The sequence below is a fragment of the Kryptolebias marmoratus genome, linkage group LG3 (assembly GCF_001649575.2).
Source record: "Kryptolebias marmoratus isolate JLee-2015 linkage group LG3, ASM164957v2, whole genome shotgun sequence".
Classification (NCBI taxonomy): Eukaryota; Metazoa; Chordata; class Actinopteri; order Cyprinodontiformes; family Rivulidae; genus Kryptolebias; species Kryptolebias marmoratus.
In genome coordinates, this window is record NC_051432.1 from 29,410,666 (window position 1) to 29,427,795 (window position 17,130).

The 17,130-nt window shown below is 45.3% G+C and overlaps 1 protein-coding gene across 4 annotated transcripts in view; it reads right to left on the reverse strand.

Moving 5' to 3' along the window:
• Positions 1–17,130, reverse strand: part of sh3pxd2aa (SH3 and PX domains 2Aa) — an 84,344-nt gene that overhangs the window by 52,260 nt on the left and 14,954 nt on the right. For 3 of the 4 annotated variants that reach the window (XM_037974963.1, XM_037974962.1, XM_037974965.1), the window contains exons 3-5: positions 9,718–9,793; positions 7,846–7,922; positions 6,481–6,572 (exon numbers count right to left, since the gene is read on the reverse strand). In XM_037974963.1, the coding sequence (XP_037830891.1) occupies positions 6,481–6,572; positions 7,846–7,922; positions 9,718–9,793 (245 nt within the window). Of the gene's footprint in view, positions 1–6,480; positions 6,573–7,845; positions 7,923–9,717; positions 9,794–17,130 lie in introns of those variants that run through there. The other variant, XM_037974966.1, reaches the window with a different exon arrangement.

The window sequence follows — 17,130 nt, forward strand, 5'->3', positions numbered from 1 at the left end:
GAAACGGCTCAGTGATACCATTGTCCTCTAAAAAAGGTAACAACTGGTTGTAAACAACCTTCTCTAGTAATTTAGAAATGAATGGGAGATTAGAAATAGGCCTGAAATTGGAGCAAAGAGAGGGGTCAAGGCCTGTTTTTTTAAGTAGAGGACGTACAAATGCATGTTTAAAAACCCCAGGTACTATACCTGAAGAAAGACTAGTATTGATAATCTGAAGCACATTTGGCCCAATAGTAGCAAGTACCTCTTTAAACAAGCGAGGTGGGATAGATAGTTTAACTACTTCATGCTGGGCTGTAGCTGAGAGATCAACACGACTCAGAAAGTGGACCAAATAAATCTGAGTTGGGAGAAAAGCAGGAAGCAGTTTCCGTTCCAACAGTCGATGTCTACACAATCAGCCTTCGACCGAATGCTGGAACTAATGCTAGCTGTGTTTGACTCTTCGGGGGTTAATTACTCTATAAATGAGCAGATGCAGTCACTAACGACACGGTCGCTGAAGCTCCATAAATCCTCACAAACAAGACTAAGCACTGATTGGATCAGCAGGCTTTCACTGCTGTCTGCTCAAAACTAACGTTAGCTTGTATGGTTTGTTAGCTGTTAGAATTTAGCATGCACAAAAAGGCCAATTAGTGATCAACATTAGCCTTAGGGTTGCATCCCTAAAAATACAAAATTATTCACAATTTAACATCATAAAGACCTGTTTCCTAATAAATTAATAAGGAGTGTTAATGAGGCTGCTGTTTGTGTGTTGACTAATTTCTGATCTTCTATAGCTTCGTGTTTTCTGCATGCTAACAGCTAACGCTAACCCACACATTGTTTGTTGCTAACTGTTAGCATTTACCATGCACAAAAAGCTAATTCAGTCAAATTAGATTCATTTATATTGCACATTTGAAAACAACTGCCATTGACCAAAGTGCTGCAGATAAAATAATAAATGGTAAAAGGATGAAACCAAACACAAAACACCATAAAAACAATAAAAAAAATTAATAGGACATAAGCTGTAAGGGGGAAGAAGCTAGGCCAAAAAGGGTCAAATATCATTCTTGACTATTAGCATCAATGTTCAGCTGTAAAACAACAAAAATATGTTGAGCTTGGCATTCCACTGGGACACGCAGAAAAGGTGCAGCAGTTTTATTTTTAGAGGTATGTTCGAAGAAGCAGCTGTAAGAAGGGAGAGCAGAAAACACCGAGTCCAGAGTTTAACCAGTGACCCGAGTCCCTGAGCCCCGGCTCAGACCGCCAGAACTTCCCCGAGGTTTCATGGAGGCATGAAGAGGAGGAAGGTGGTGTTTAATGTGAATACATGGTGAAGAGCTGATGACTGCATGTCTGCAGAGGAGTCAAGCTGATGAAGACGAGGTTATGAATCTAAGAACGAAGGAGACAGCTGAGCTCAGTTTGTCTGCACAAATCTACGGCTGTGTGAAAAACTCAAAAATATACGAAATGTTTTATCACGTTTTTCACCACTTTGGCAGATGTCCACAGATTTATGAAGCTGGAGAAAAAGTCTTGTCAGTTCCACGGTTCTGAGCTTTAAACAGATGTAATTTATATATTTAAAAAACAAGCTTTAAATTAAGATCATCTTATGTTGAGAAATATGGAGTTCGAGTCATTTTAGTCAAACCTTTGAGTAAAGACTCTGTGTTAGCACTCAGAGCGTCGGTCTCATCTGTTACTACAACAGATTATGGCTCCATATCTGTAAGAGTGACTGACTTACAGCCATGTTTGTGTTGCTTAGGGCGGCCATCTTGAATCAGCTGTAGTCGTCATTGATAATAAAGATGGAAAAAGCTTCTTCTGTTGGTCGAAACTGAAACCAACCTGTTTCTGTTTCAGTTTTCAGGCTGTGTTTCTTATTCCTGATTGGCCCAAACACCAGATCTGCTCCCCCGCCCCCCCACGAGCATCGCCAGGGGTGACCCAGCTCCTCGCCTGTGGAGAGTCCAAAACCTGACCAATCACAGCAGTTCATGACTTATCCTGGTGATAATCCTGAACCAAGGGCACACAGTGTTGTTATTATTCATGTTGGGGGCGCTGGGGGGAGGCATGATGGAGCCTAACATCACAGCTGAGACGCAGGATGCACATATTAATGAGGGAATTTGTCAACAATATGGTGTCCAGAGGACAGATAATTCAATTTAGGCTGAGAGGTAAATCAGCCCCTGTTTTCTGCACACTGACTCACTAAAAATACAGGAAGGGGAGAAAAAAATGCAAAAAGAAACAGGTGCTCAGGAGTGTGGTGAGAAATAAAAAAAGATGAAGAGTTGTGTGAGCAGGTCATGGATGAAGAGCTGGGAACTCTTTGGATTGTTAAGTGTGCCACCATGTGGACAGTTAGGACAGTTTCTGTCCCTCAGCCATGGTCCTACTTAATATCTGAATATTTCTGCCATAAAATCATTTAAATAACACCGTTATTAAACATTTGGTCTAAAATTCTGTATTCTTTCATCTCATCACTTCACCTCAAACAGGAAATCATCTACGGTTCATAAAATCATCAACAGATCAGAAGAATCAGGAGAACCCTCTGAGGTCAAAGGTCAAACCCAGGTTCTGGTTCTGGTTCTGGTTCTGCTCAGGAACACTGTCTGTAAACACAGTTCACCGTGCTGCTTAAAGCTCTATCAGGCAAAGAAGTAGCCAGATGTGAACAGATGTGTCTCCTCTGGACCAAAGAGGAGAACTGTTCTGAGGTCAGCCTGCCTCTCTGATGGTATGGGGGTGCATTAGTCCAGGTTTTAGAACAACATCTGCTCCCATCCAGGACTGTTCGAATCCTCTACAGACAGAATGGGACAACCTTCAGCAGCTGCATGAGATGTCAGGGCTTAAAAATGTTCATTTCAGCTGTTTTTTGTCCAACACATCAAAAAAAGCAACACCAATGAGCAAAAATGCAGGTAAAAGTTGATAATCCAGCAGGATCCTGGAGTCTGGTTGCATCAGAGTGACATCAGGGCCCCGAGCTGCAGTACCGGTCTCTGCAGACAGGGGTCAACGTCACACAGACACAGAAGGACGAAGCCTTGATTGATGGGATTGATTCCTGTGTTGCTCTGCCAGGCAAAGGGCTCCTTTTATTCTAATCAGATGCCAGGAAATTTAATCTTACAGCAGAGGAGGGGGGCGGGGGGGGGGGCAGGCTGCTGTCAAGAATCAACTCCTGGAATTAAAATTTATGAAAACAATAAGACATCACCGCTCGTGTCATCATCCGCCTCATTCAATGATCATTTTTAATCCTGTGGGTTGAGAGAAACCAGGAAGAGGTTCAGGTATTCCCTCCCCCTCTGGTTGTTGACCTCATATGACCTCCTCCCTTTCCTCCACCCTTCTCCTTCCTCATTTCCCAGGAAGTGATAAAGTGAGCACACCTTCTCCCCGCTCACTCAGTCCATCCCAGCCGTGTTCATGCCGGCCCTCCCAGAGCTCTTCCTGTAGCTCCCAGCGAGGACGAGGGCAGAGAATGAGTCATTCCGGGTGAACGAGTGCGTCCGTGTGAAGGTGATGACGGGAGGAGAGATGGAGGCAGGTGAGAGGTGGCCTGAAATAACCAGACATCCGTCTGAATCAAACACTGCAGCTGCTGCGCCTCCTTACATCGTTAATCTGACCGCAGAGAACCAGAGCAACACCGGAGCTTTGTTTGCTCTGCAGTCGGAACAAAAAGGTGATCCATGAAGGTTGAACCAGTCCATCTGTTTGCAGACAGATCCGGAGCAGATCAGGAGCAGATCCAGAGCAGATCAGGAGCAGATCCAGAGCAGATCCAGAGAAACACTCCAAACATCCTGTATAACATCAGTCAGGATGCGATCTGCAGAAACAGTAAAAACTAGGTGGAAAAAGCCCCGAGGGGTCCATGAAGTCCACATTCAGACCGAGTCCACCTGAACAGCTTTCTGCTGTGTTTGCAGCTGTCGTGTCAAATGGATCAGAACCCTCCCTGGATCGTTCCACTGCAGAGCGGAGACACATCTGCCCTGGTTCAAGCTCGAGGGTGCACCCCCCCACCCCACGCTCCAGTTTAGGGTTTTTATTTATTAGGAGGAAACTGAGTGAATTTAAAGACGATCAAATGAGTCTTATTGATTTGGAAACACCGAGCTGAAGCAGTCAGATGTTGTTCCTGCAGTTAATCTGCACCTGACAAGGTAAGGTGAAAAAGTCCTGAAGAGCGATCAGAAACCAGGTCTCACACACACACACACACACACACCCTGATGGATTAATGCTATCACAGAGCAGGCCATCCTTCTCAGTGTCTCACTCCAAACTCTCCAATCAGGACATTAAATCATCTGATGATCTCACCCCCCTCGTCTCTCGATTCATTTAACAGATGCATTGTGGGTAGGAAGGCGCAGGGCTCCATCCATTTTCCCCGTGACTCGAGCTGAGAGCGGTTGATGAGGACGTCAAACACACCATTAACCCAACAGAGTTAAAACTCAAATAAAAACCATAAGTGATGAGAATAAAGGCTTTTATAAAGAATAAGATGAAGACATTGGGTTTTAATGTGAAATTAATTTTAAATTAAAGCTATTTTCATTAAAAGAAATACACAGAAAACTTCCAAAACAATTTCAATAATTGGTTTGTTTTAAGACAATGTCTTCATTTAGCTTCTAAATATATTTGATGACAGTGTGTCACGATGTTAGAGGAACAAGCTGGAAGAACAGAAAACATGTGTTCAAACTGGGCTGTGAGCTTTTTGGTTTCTGGTTAAAGATGCAGAAAAACCAGTGAGGAAATGAACTCATCAAACCTGAGGGAATAAAAACCACGTCTGTCAGAAAATTTGGGGCCTGAGTCCTGAAAACGTGGCAGAAAATAAACGATATAAATATATAATAATAATATATAATAATAATAATAAACGAATAGATTTAAAGATTTAAGCCAAAAATCTTCAATCTTCATATTTCCATGAATGTATTTTCTGTTTTAGATTTCTTAGAGAAACATTCATTTCCCCGCAGGGAAAGTATTTTAAATAATTTTGAGATTAACTACATGTAAAATACCATCTAAGATTAGGACCTGAGTGGAAGTTGGTGGGAAAGAAACGAAGGAGACGATGAACAGGTGAGAAGGAGCGCTGCTCATCAGAGGATGATTGTGTTCCTAACCTGCAGCCTGCAGCCGTCTCACCAGTTAGACGTACTCCAGTTTATGAGGGCGAGGAGGAGGAGGAGACGAGAGGAAAGTAATTAACATGGAAGAACCGAGTTGTGCGGGTCGGAGCGCCTCGGGTGCAGCAGCAACACTCTTCTCTAATTAACTGCAGCCATCAGCTCCCTCCACCTCTGCACGGCCCGGTGGACACTTCCACAAACCCACAAACTGATCTGGGAACAGATCCCGAAGAGGGGAGGGTTTATCTGCAACACGACATCACGCTGCGAATGTTGTGCAGCGTAATTAGAGAAAACAAGCTGACAAACTGTCCGCACACACACGCTCACACAATGTGTGTGTCTGTGTGTGTCTGCAGCAGCCAATCAAACGCTGCCATCGCTGTGGAAATACCTGGAAACCTAAACCTACAACTAAAGATGCTGCTGAGCAGGAAAACACAAGAAAGCAACAAAAATCCAGCAGTGAGAGCAGAAGCAGGCCTGAAGCTGCAGCAGAGACTGATCCCGAGTTTCTTTACGATCCGGGCTCAGCTCATCCTAACAGGGACTGTGCTCCGTGTTCTGACATGAAAACCTTCATCTGTCACATTAAAGGTTCTGCAGATTCCCATCATGATGCAGGTGCTGCTTTTAGCTCTTATTCCTCCAAATACAACCCAGACTACTGGAGATTTTCCACAAACAACAGAAAACACTTTCCCAAATTGGAGATTTTTAAAACTCAGATCAGGATCAAATAAGATAAACCTAAAAAAGGGGAAAATGTCTCCATTGTTGATTTGGTTTCTAGGACACAGCGTAACAGTGAGCGTGCAGCTCACCTCCACACGGAGACACCATCGTAGCCCCGCCTCTCGCCCAGCAGCTGGCGTTTCGTACCCAGCCACGTGTGCAACACTGTTACCCACTCATGTTTCCCATCATGCACTTGGCTGTGCAGCTGTTTTATTCTAAGGTTACAGGAAGTAAAACATCTTCATCAGGGCGGAGCTACGAAGTGACAAAAAGCTGCAGAGATGATGAAAGTGATGCAGTTCAGGGAGGAAGTTCCTCAGAGTCTCAGCTGAGTCACCTTTAACCTTTAACCTCTCTGTGTTTTCACAGATATTTGAAAACATAAACTTCAGATTGATCAGCTTGTTTTCAGCTCCAGAACCATCTGATATGTGTCCAACAGACCCGTCCCTCTCTGAGAGCCTGATGTAAAGACATGAGAAAACCTAATCTGAGAGTTTGGGTGTCTGCAGGAAGGCGCCATGACGGTTCCTGTTCTGAGAGAACTCACTCCTCCGGGGGGTGGATGTCGTCCGTCTTGGTCTCGAAGAAACGAAGAACCTCCTCGCTCTGAGAGATGTGAGAGGGGAGCCTCACCAGAGCCTGCAGGCGGAGACAGACGGAGACGGAATGAGACGGGCGGAGACGGGCAGAGACAGGCAGAGACAGAATGAGACAGACGGAGACGGAATGAGACGGGCGGAGACAGAATGAGACGGGCGGAGACGGGCAGAGACAGGCTGAGACAGAATGAGACAGATGGAGACGGAATGAGACGGGTGGAGACAGAATGAGACAGGTGGAGACAGACAGAGACAGGCGGAGACAGAATGAGACAGGTGGAAATGGGCGGAGACAGACAGAGACAGACAGAGACAGAATGAGACAGAATGAGACGGGCGGAGACAGACAGAGACAGGCAGAGTGACAGAGTTGTTTCAAAGCCTCATTCATCAAAGGTTTATGTTGAACTTGGATCAGAAATAATCCACAATAAATTTCCACAGTTTTTCCAACCAGTGGCTGTAAATAAAGTGACGTTCCTGATCAGGAACCGGAGGAGAACCTGCAGACCTGCAGACCTGCAGCTTCTATAGAATAATGTAACAAGAGCTCAGTGATCTGTTGTGTCTGTGGATCTTCAAAGATGGAGCCTCTCCGCCGTCAGAAAGGATCATATGTCTGCGAACCATCTATATTTAATGACCTGAGCAGCTCCAGGAGGAGGCAGAGCTCCGAGCATCTCAGGTCCGATCGTCGTCCACAGCTGGCTGGACGGCAGCGGGGTATTACTCTTGTCTCAGGAAGTAAACAGTGTCACACACTCCACAGAGCTGCAGTAAAAGCTGCTGCGCTGCAGGGTATTCTCCTGCTTTATGGATCATTTCAAAAAGCTGGAACTGCTTTGGTTTTTAGGCTTCTTTTGATCCCAATTAATGAGCCGAACCTTTTCCTTCTGCAGGCAGAGAAAAACTGCCTCCTAACTGTGTGTAAAGAAACCGTTTCCCAATCCCAATGTGGCTCCAGGAGGAAGGAAGGGAGAAGTGAAGGTGTGACGCAGGAAAGGGTTGAATCCGCGAGTTCAAACAGGAAGTGATAATCAGGTTTATCTGGAACCACATCACTTTGTTTGGGTCTTTCTCTGGTGGGAAGGAAGTCCTAATGGGGAGAGAACTTCCTGTCCTCGTCTCAGAGGTCTCAGAGGTCTCTGAGGTCCGTTAGTGACGGAGACTTTCTAATAAAGAGCTCAGCAAACTCAGTCAGCCCTGCCTCTTTAACAGAAACAAACGTCTGCGCTTCATTTCTCAGGTTTAAAACATGAAAACAGAAAGATGGAGATGATTCACTGAGTCAGTTTACGGTCAGGCCTCTTTACCCTGCAGTAGTCATCGATGAAACGCAGCCGCTTCATGGCCACATCTCGCACATGACTCCTCCGGAACAGGATTTTGCCTGGAGGGGGAGGAAAGGGGACAAACAGTCAAACTGGAGGGAAAAGTTGGGGAAATAAAACAGAGGAAAGGTGATGTTAGATGGAAAAGACAGAGGAGAGAACATCTGGAACATGGAAACAACACAAACTAAAACTAAAAAACTGATTTTCTGCCAGAGAAAAACGCATCATGTGATACTTCAACCTGCCAGCAGGTGTCAGTAATGAGCAACAGAACAGCTTCCTGTCAGGAGGTTCTGGACTCAGAGCTTCCTGTCCAACAAATAATAATCAGACTGAATCTTTTAACTGCAGGTTGAAGGTCTTGAAGGTCTTCCTGAGGTTAAAAAGTTTCACTAAAATCCGCCTCATCGAACCGGAGCTCCGAGTCCTCGGAGGGTTTTTAACGTTTACATCATCTGATCCGGAGCAGAGGATCAGTTTCTGTTGCCATGGCGACAAGAATCCAACAACTCTGACTTTAGGCTCAAATCTAACTTCAGATTTAATCTGGTAATCCTCTGACCGGAGTCGTTTCAAGAATAAATCTGAGAACCTGTGAGGGCTTCATGTGGTTCTAATGATGCATCTTTTATGTACAATTAATGTGGAAAATACTCCATTTGTTGGAAAGTTTTATAGAAATGTGAATTTTTATTTTTAAGTCTGGAAAAAAAACAAACTAAACTCCCAAGAAGGGGAAACGTTTGCATGGAACTGTTCCTACAACAGCTCTTATTTTTCAGAAAGGTTTGAATATTTAATTCAGTTTCTTCCACTGTGGAACTCCAGGAGAAATTCTCAGTTTTTCTGTGTGAAGACTTGTGAGCGGCGGGACGCTTGTGACTCGGACTTTCAGCCCAACAGAAGTTTCTGTCAGAGTGAGATATTTCCCTGCTGGAACTTAACGGCTTCTTTCAATCCTGGCCAATTAAAAAGTCCATTAAACGTCACGCTGCGAGGGGAGCACGACTTTAACCTGAGTTATGTCTCTGCAGACGATCGGTACGGTTTGCATCTGGCGCCGGCTGAGAGGGAGGAGGAGGAGGAGGAGGAGGAGGAGGAGGAGGAGGAGGAGGACGAGCATTAGCAGCTGAAGCTGGGATCATGTGGTGGCCGGAGGGCTGAAACGGAGCGTTTACCAAAATAAAGTGCAGCAAACAGACAGAAGCAGGTTTGTTCTTTAAGCCCAGGCTNGAGGAGGAGGAGGAGGAGGAGGAGGAGGACGAGCATTAGCAGCTGAAGCTGGGATCATGTGGTGGCCGGAGGGCTGAAACGGAGCGTTTACCAAAATAAAGTGCAGCAAACAGACAGAAGCAGGTTTGTTCTTTAAGCCCAGGCTGATAAATCTCTGTAGCCTCAGAGACTCAAACACAAGCATGAAGGAGGAAGGCCTGTCAGGCCTCGTGGGAATGCATGTCGCCCGCCGGTTTGAAACTCAGACCATGTCATGATGAGAGGACGGAGGGAACAGCTACTACCACACCTATTTCAACTTCAATAAACCTGTTTAGCTGTGGCGGCCATCTTTAATTAGACTGACTCCAAAAATTAGTTTAACAGTGTCCGACCTGTCCAGTGATTCATAAGGTATTTTGCTAACAGAGGCAAAACTATTATCCCCTTTCTGCCTTTGGCGGGTGATAATAAAAGCCCAGATTCTGCCTCATCAGCAGGAACACACACACACACACACACACACACAGACACATACACGCAGCAACCAGCTCGATATGACGCCCCACGAGTGCCACTCATGCATTTTTAATATGAGAGCCTGTTCAGAGAACTGGAGCTGCAGGATCAGACTATTACCTGGGAGGAATGGAATGATCCTCTTCTTCGGGTCTTTCTGGCCTCCCTCGATGGGGAACTTGTCGAGCAGCTGCATCTGTTGGAAGATGAGGACAGGAAGGCGTTTATCGCTGCTTAAATTCATGGATTCGAAGGATTTATTTATTGGCTCCGTTTCTGAGGGGAAGATAAAACCGATCGATGCGGCGATATCGATCCCAGTCCTGAGCATCATGCTGGAGCCAGGAGGCAATTAGCTTAGCATAAACACGTAGCCTGGCTCATTCCACAGCTAAATTATGCCCAGCAGCACTTCCAGAGATCAATACCTGATACCGTTTATCTCTTTGGCTTCATTTGTGGGATAAAAAAGGAGGAAATTAGTGTTTGATTGTTTTTGCTTGGAGCAGCAACATCCCTGCAGGTTGCATGATCCCTGATCTGTCAAAGAAAAACACATTTTTTATATTTCACCCTCAGCACAAAAATACAAATAATCTAAATATATTAAAAAGCTGCAGCAGAGAAGCTTCATGTTCCATTTCCAGCTTTCTGATTGGTTAACTGCGCTAAACTCCTTAAAAACATTAAAGCACGACTGCAAACATGACAAAAATACAAGATTTAGTCTCTTTTAACAGTTTGTAGCTAAGCTGTTTAAAGAACGTTAGCATTAGCATCAAGCTTTGGAAGCTGCCAACAAACAGATGATGATCAAATCAACAGATTATTAGTTTCTAACCGGTTCCAGCCTTTGTGTTCCTCACCAGTGAAGCCAAACCTGCAGAAACTGAACTAAAACAGCTCAGTTTCTTTACAAACACATCCTGTTTCCCCCGGAGAACCACATCATCAACAGAACCCACGAGGGCATCGAGTTAAAGACAGTTCAGTCTCTGTGAAAGCTGCTTTTTCCACGAATTATGCAAAACTGTAATAATCTGCAAAATTCAGGGTCATTTTTACTAACTACATCCAACAATCCAAGCTTTCTGTTCAGATCAGTCGTCCGTTTATAGATAATCACCTGCTTCGTCTCGCCTCCATCTTTCTCTGAGCTGAGCATCAGTTCTGAGTAACGAGCCGGACGCTCAGCGTCTCTAACTCCTGTCTTCATTCACTCTGTTTCATTTCAGCTTCACAGGACAGGAAGAAAAGACAGAACCTCTTTCAATCACTCGGGTCAGAATCTAGATGAACAATCTGCGAACTCTGCAGCCCAGCAGCAACCAAAGAAAGGACTGACGGATGATGGACGGGCAGCCAGACACTTCAAAGATGCTGTATTTTTAGCCCACATTTAACAGAAGGAAAGGAGAGAAGCTGCATCAGCATCTTTATTTGTGTGAGAAGAGAAAAGGACAGAAACCAGATTAAAGCTTCACATGTGGGCCTCAGCTGATTCCCTTTCCTTTTTACTTCCTTTTCATCGGGTCACTTGTTAAAACCACCGCTGGTTGGTCGAGGCTGAAAGCTCAGAACCTGGAACTGTTCAGAACCTGGATCTGTTCAGAACCTGGATCTGTTGGATCGCTGGAAGAAAACCTAAGCAGAGCAGGTGGCCCGGCCAGGAGTCCTGGGGAGAAGAAAGTCCGCCTCCTTCAGTTTTAAGAGTTCCCTTAAAACCAGAGGACAGATGTTTACCCAGAATGCACTGCAGCTGTCAGCACGGCAGTGGAGGGCTGATGGTTTGGGCTGATTCTGGAGTCAGATGTGAGGCCAACAGAACGGTCCAGAACCAGAACCAGAACCTCAGAGAGCTGAGCAGAAACCAATGAGCTGAGAGTGGGCCACAACTCCTCCACAACCAGGACCCCACTGAGAGTTCTGCTGCTGGAGGAGGTTCTGTTGGGTCAGGAGCTGGAACCAGGTTCTGTTGAGTCGGGAGCTGGACCTAGGTTCTGGAGGCAACATTTGAATCGTTTCAGAACCTGCTGAGACCCAGATCAGCTTCAGTACTTTCTGACATCCTGAAGCCTAAAACGGACCTGCTGAGCTGCTCGGTTCAGATGTTTCTGCTGAGCTGAGCGACAAACAAGCGCCGGTCCAGGTGGTCAGACTCTTCTCCCGCTGCTGAGGCAGAGCGAAATAAATAAATTTATAAAAACAAGATTCATGCCAAAGCATTGCTCTACTTCTCAGACTTCACTGTCTCCTTGGTAACCGGCGCAGGGAGAGCGTGAAGAAGAGTTGTGAAGAGACGTGATTGGACGGCGCTGCACGGCTCTGGACCAGTCAGGTAAAAAAAGAGAGAGGCTTTCTTTCCTGTGAATCCAGGTTAGAATCATGTTTACTTTACTCTCCGATTCCTGCAAAACGCCCACATTTCAGAGGACGCTGATCCTGGATTTCAGCTGATTTACAGATCAGATTCAACATGAACACAAACTGCAGTCAGGAGAAGAGATAAAAACTATTCATTAAAGACAAACGACTCCGCAGAAACGGGCTGTCACTTAGTTTAAGTTACAGCAGGATGAGAAACACTCCAAAATGATTAAACATGACCTGAAATCCAGTTTTTTCAAACAAATCTATACAGGCGATGTTGCCAAAAACGGCTGAAAAGGTGTTAAAAATAACATTTAGAAGCAACAACTTATTAATGCTGAGTCTAGTTTGATGCAAACATGCTCATTTTAACCCACAAAGCAAACACTGCCGCAGTAAGTTACAGTAAGTAAATATTTGAAATGAAATGGAAACAAGAAAAGTGTAGAAACAGAAGAATCCTCCATCTGTTTCCTCAGATTCATGCATCTGATGCAGACCTGATAAACACCCGCGCTACAAATCAGTGTTTATTTGGTTACAACACAGTAAAGTTAAAGAAACATGAGCAGAACCAACAGAACAGAGAATATCTGTTCAAACAAACAGAATGTGGGAGAACACAATCAGCCTAGGATTAATTAACATTAACAGCTAATCAGCTAATTGTCGTTTACGGCCTTAAATGCTGCATTTATGCTGTTCAGGAGTGGAACGTCAGAATAAATCTTCTTCTGCCGCTGAGCGCCACAGGAAGGATGTTTCTTAAAGAGGAACGAGCTCCTGGAAACACTGCAGATGTTCAGATGTTGATTGTAAAAACGTTACAGGTGCACACGGCGCTGTGACCATGCCGGGTCACTAGGTGGCGCTGTGGTTTTTGTATTTCAGTCTGAAACATGAGAAGCGTTAGGACGATGTTGTTCATCTGCTCGCTCGTGTCACAGAGAACAGGTGTAAAGATTCTGCTTCCAGGTCAGCTGCAGGTCACGATCGGACCTGGATTTAAAGTTTCAGAGGCTGAGACTTTGGTCAGCGTCGTGTAAACCAGGCCTGGAAGTGTGCTTCAGTGGTTCTGCAGCTTTGACACCTTCGCTTCATGAATAAATAATGTATCCTCTGAAAGAGAAGGAACCGTTCAGCTTGGTGTCAGGAAGCTGAAACGAGGCCGTCCTGCTCCTCAGCTAAGAATAGAGACTCTAAATCAGGAGCTGTGAAAACTTGGGGGATGCCGCTCCACAGCGGGCTGATAACTCACTTCCTGTTAGAGGTCATGTGATCTTGGGCTTTGAAGAGAAATGAACACAAACACTGTGAGGCTCCTGAAGGACTCGTGGCCGGCAGGATGGGATTTTCTCCCCCTTTCTGTGGTGAAACGGTGAGAAACTCCTCTGACCCGACGGACTCACCGCGTTCATCCTTCCACCAACATGTTGCTTTTAATGACGCTGGTTCAGGAGGTCCAGCAGAAACGTGGTCAGATAAATGTTTATTTCCACGATGAATCAAGTCTGAACGTGCGTTAGCAGCCGGCAGTATTCATTTTCAGAGAGGCACATGTCTGAGCTGGGTTTGAGGTGGGGCTTTTTGGATGGGGGGGTTCTTTCCGACCACAATCATCCACAGTCGGTGCTTCTAAATATAAAGTGGCACCCTGGCACCAGCTCGCTGCCCGCGGACAGAACACCGTTGGAAGGTGGAACCTGATATCTGGAATTCTTTCCATGTGTGAGGGGAGAGATTAGGCTGAAGACCGGAGCTCTGGTTCTGAATATGTCATCACCGTGGGGGGTTCTGGTCCATGTGGCGAGTCAGCGCCCCTCCGGATCTCAGTGAGACAACAGCTGCAGAGGTTTGGTGACTTGTGTCCGTCTGCAGCTGCTCTTTTGTTGTTCTGCAGCCTGGTGGCCTTTTGTTGCCCTGAGACTCCAGAGATGGACTCTGAACCAGCTGATCTCAGGCCACTGGACTAATGAGAAAAGTCTGAATTATAAATCTAAATTCAGCTCAAACAGATTGATCCAGATTCTAATCTAATTACAGTCAGTTCAACACAAGAAAATCTTATTCAGTAATTTATGAACTAAAAAAAGTTGTTTAACTTTAGACACCAGCAGACGGCGTCGATAAACCACAACAGCCTCGATACCAGCATTTAGTGACTGCCTAAAACCATAATGGTCCAGTTAGAGGTGTTGGTCTTAATACGAGCCTGAAGACGTCAGCGAGACCCTGCAGAGACCACCCGTCTCCTGGCTGATGACGGGGTCTTCATCCAGTGTGACCATGGTAACCAGGAAAAGGAAAAAGTAGAGTTTTTGTCATCTAAACAATTATGTTTTATGTTTAGACATCCCCCGTCTCAAACACAGAGACAGCTGGAGACAGACATCAGCTGTCCACGAGCCGGAGAGGGGATGGATGGACGGACGGACGGACGGACGGACGGACGGATGGATGGATGGATGGATGGATGGATGGATGGATGGATGGATGGATGGATGGATGGATGGATGGATGGATGGATGGATGGATGGATGGATGGATGGATGGATGGATGGATCATTTGAACCCTAAGAAGAACTTCAGAGCTCATATTATCCTAAACATCTGACTCAGGGGTGGATTTATTCTCCTAAACTGAAAAAGACTCTCAGACTTGGATCAGTTGAGTTGGAGCTCACCTCTGAACTGAAACTAATTAAAGACAGTTTAAAAACATTGTGTTTTAATAAAAGATGTTTGTCTGTTTCTTTTCTGCTCCTCAGGTCAGCAGAGGCGCTTCAGACAGTTCATTCTTTACCAACACAAACAAGTGTCCATTAAAACTGCATTAAGGACAAAAAGCAGCACTTTCTGTGGGAAAACGTCTAATTGGGCCAGAGAGAATAAAAAACGGATTGTTTAAAAGATGTCATTTCCTGCTTCTGAGGCAGAAATTACAGCCCGCTTCTAATTTCTAGTAAAAGAATCAATGAATCACTGGGTCTTTAATCATTTCATCGTTTCAGCTTTTAACCCCCCCCCCCGAGGCAGCTTGGCTCGGTTCTGTCCGAGAACCAAACAACGGTTTGGGTTTGCAGAGTGTTGGCTCCGACTCGGACTGGTCGGGAAAGTCCAGTTGGACCGCAGGAGTCCGAGTTCTGAAGGGGCTCATTTATCCCGTCCCTGACAGCCTGATGAAACCTTCAGGTTCTGCTTCAGAGTGGGCGGGTCGGGTCCAAAGGGTCACGAGCCACGCTGGGTCAACATCAAATTACCAACAAATCAAAATACAAACAAAGAAGCTCCTCCAAAACAACCACAGCTAGATTTCTCTTAGACTTCAGTAAGAACTCTGTCATGAGGCGTGGAGACAGAGGTGAACCCAGAACGCAGACTCATCTTAATCCACAAAAATTTATTAAACTAAAACTCGAACAAAACAAAAGGCTGACGTGGCAGCAGAAACTAACAATAACAGAAATCCAAAACGAAGGCAAGGCAAGGCAAGGCAAGGCACTGAACAAAGAGACATGACAAAACGGAATGATCCAGTTGTGTGTGAGAGAAACGGACAGGTTTTTATAATCAGGAGGTGATTGGAAAGTGGACACAGGTGAAACAATTAACCAGACTAGAGACAGGTGTAGATGGGCGTGGCAGGAAGGCAAAAGAGTGACTGGGGAGGAGTGAATAGTGACAGCAAACATAAACTGGAAAAACTAAACTGAAACAATAACTCAAACCGAAACAAGACAATAATGAAAACCACAAACTGAAAATACCGAACTATGACAAACTCAGGCTGTCAGCTGGGCTGTTTCTAACAGCTGAGAACCAAAATGGTTCCATGTCTTCATCACATATATGCTCTAAAACTGGTTTACATAAAACTCCAATCTGAACCATAAATACAGTCAGATCATGGAACATGGAGCTGTGACAACAGGGAAATAAAAATAACCAAACGTGGGCTGGAAGCAGAAGAAAAAGTTGGAAACAAAGAAGGAAAAACTAAAATTAGCCTCCTGGCTGCCGAGAGTTTATCAGGTGGCAGAAAAAGTGGGACGAGGTTGTTTAAAGTCTGACCAAATCCTGTCAGCTTGTTTTACCCTCAATACGAGCTGAGTCCAGAACCAGACCCAGCAGAACCTCCTCCAGCAGCAGAACTCTCAGTGGGTTCCTGGTTGTGGAGGAGTTGTGGCCCACTCTTCTTTCTAGCGTTACTTCAGCTCTCTGAGGTTCTGGTTCTGGTTCTGGTTCTGGACCGTTTTGCTGTGTTTGGGATCATTGTCCTGTTTGTCGGACAGATGGCCTCACATCTGACTCCAGAATCAGCCCAGACCATCAGCCCTCCACCACCATGCTGACAGCTGCAGTGCATTCTGGGTAAACATCTGTCCTCTGGTTCTGGTTCTGCTCCAGAAGTCTTCTGGTTCCTTCAAGTCGAGCTGCCATGTTGTTTTTAGAGAGAAGAGCCTTTAACCTTTAACCTTTGACCTGCTAACTGAGGCCTGTAGAGTCTGAGATGGAGCTCACTGCACGGTCTGACCTTCAGGGTGAATCTGTCTTAAATGTTTCCTCTTGTGAATAATCTTCCTCTCTGTAGAACGATGGACTCCAGATGACCTTTGACCCTTCCCAGATTGCTTCTCTGAGGTCATTGCTGATGTCTTTCTGCCCTGGTGTTGTGTTAACACACACCTGGAGCTCCGGAGCAGCAGAACCTCCTGATTGGTTCCTCAGCAGCCAGGTGGAACCAGATCTAACTGTTTGGTTCTGTTTTTCTTCAGGAAGTAATGGGTTCATGTAAAAAAGTCATGAAAAGCTTCATCTGCATTTTTTACTTGAAGCAGTTACAAACTTTAAAGTCAGCTTTTGCTCTAAGAGCTGATTTGGTTTCCTGACACACATATTTAGCATTTTTCTGTTCTAAAAATAAATATTTCCATTTGGGTGACTCTTTGGAGATTAACTCTCTGAATGGAAGTGGTGCCACGCTGCCTTTAAGCATATTTAATTTCCCTTAAAGCTTGTCCTGCGTCTGAAGAATAAAACCGAGAGGAAGAGCTTCCAGTGAGGAAGACGTCCTCAGATAAACCTGTAAAATGAAGGCATGCAAAGCAGAACGGAGGTGAAGGCGCTTGACCTGAGAACATGTGGGTCACTTTGGATTAGCTG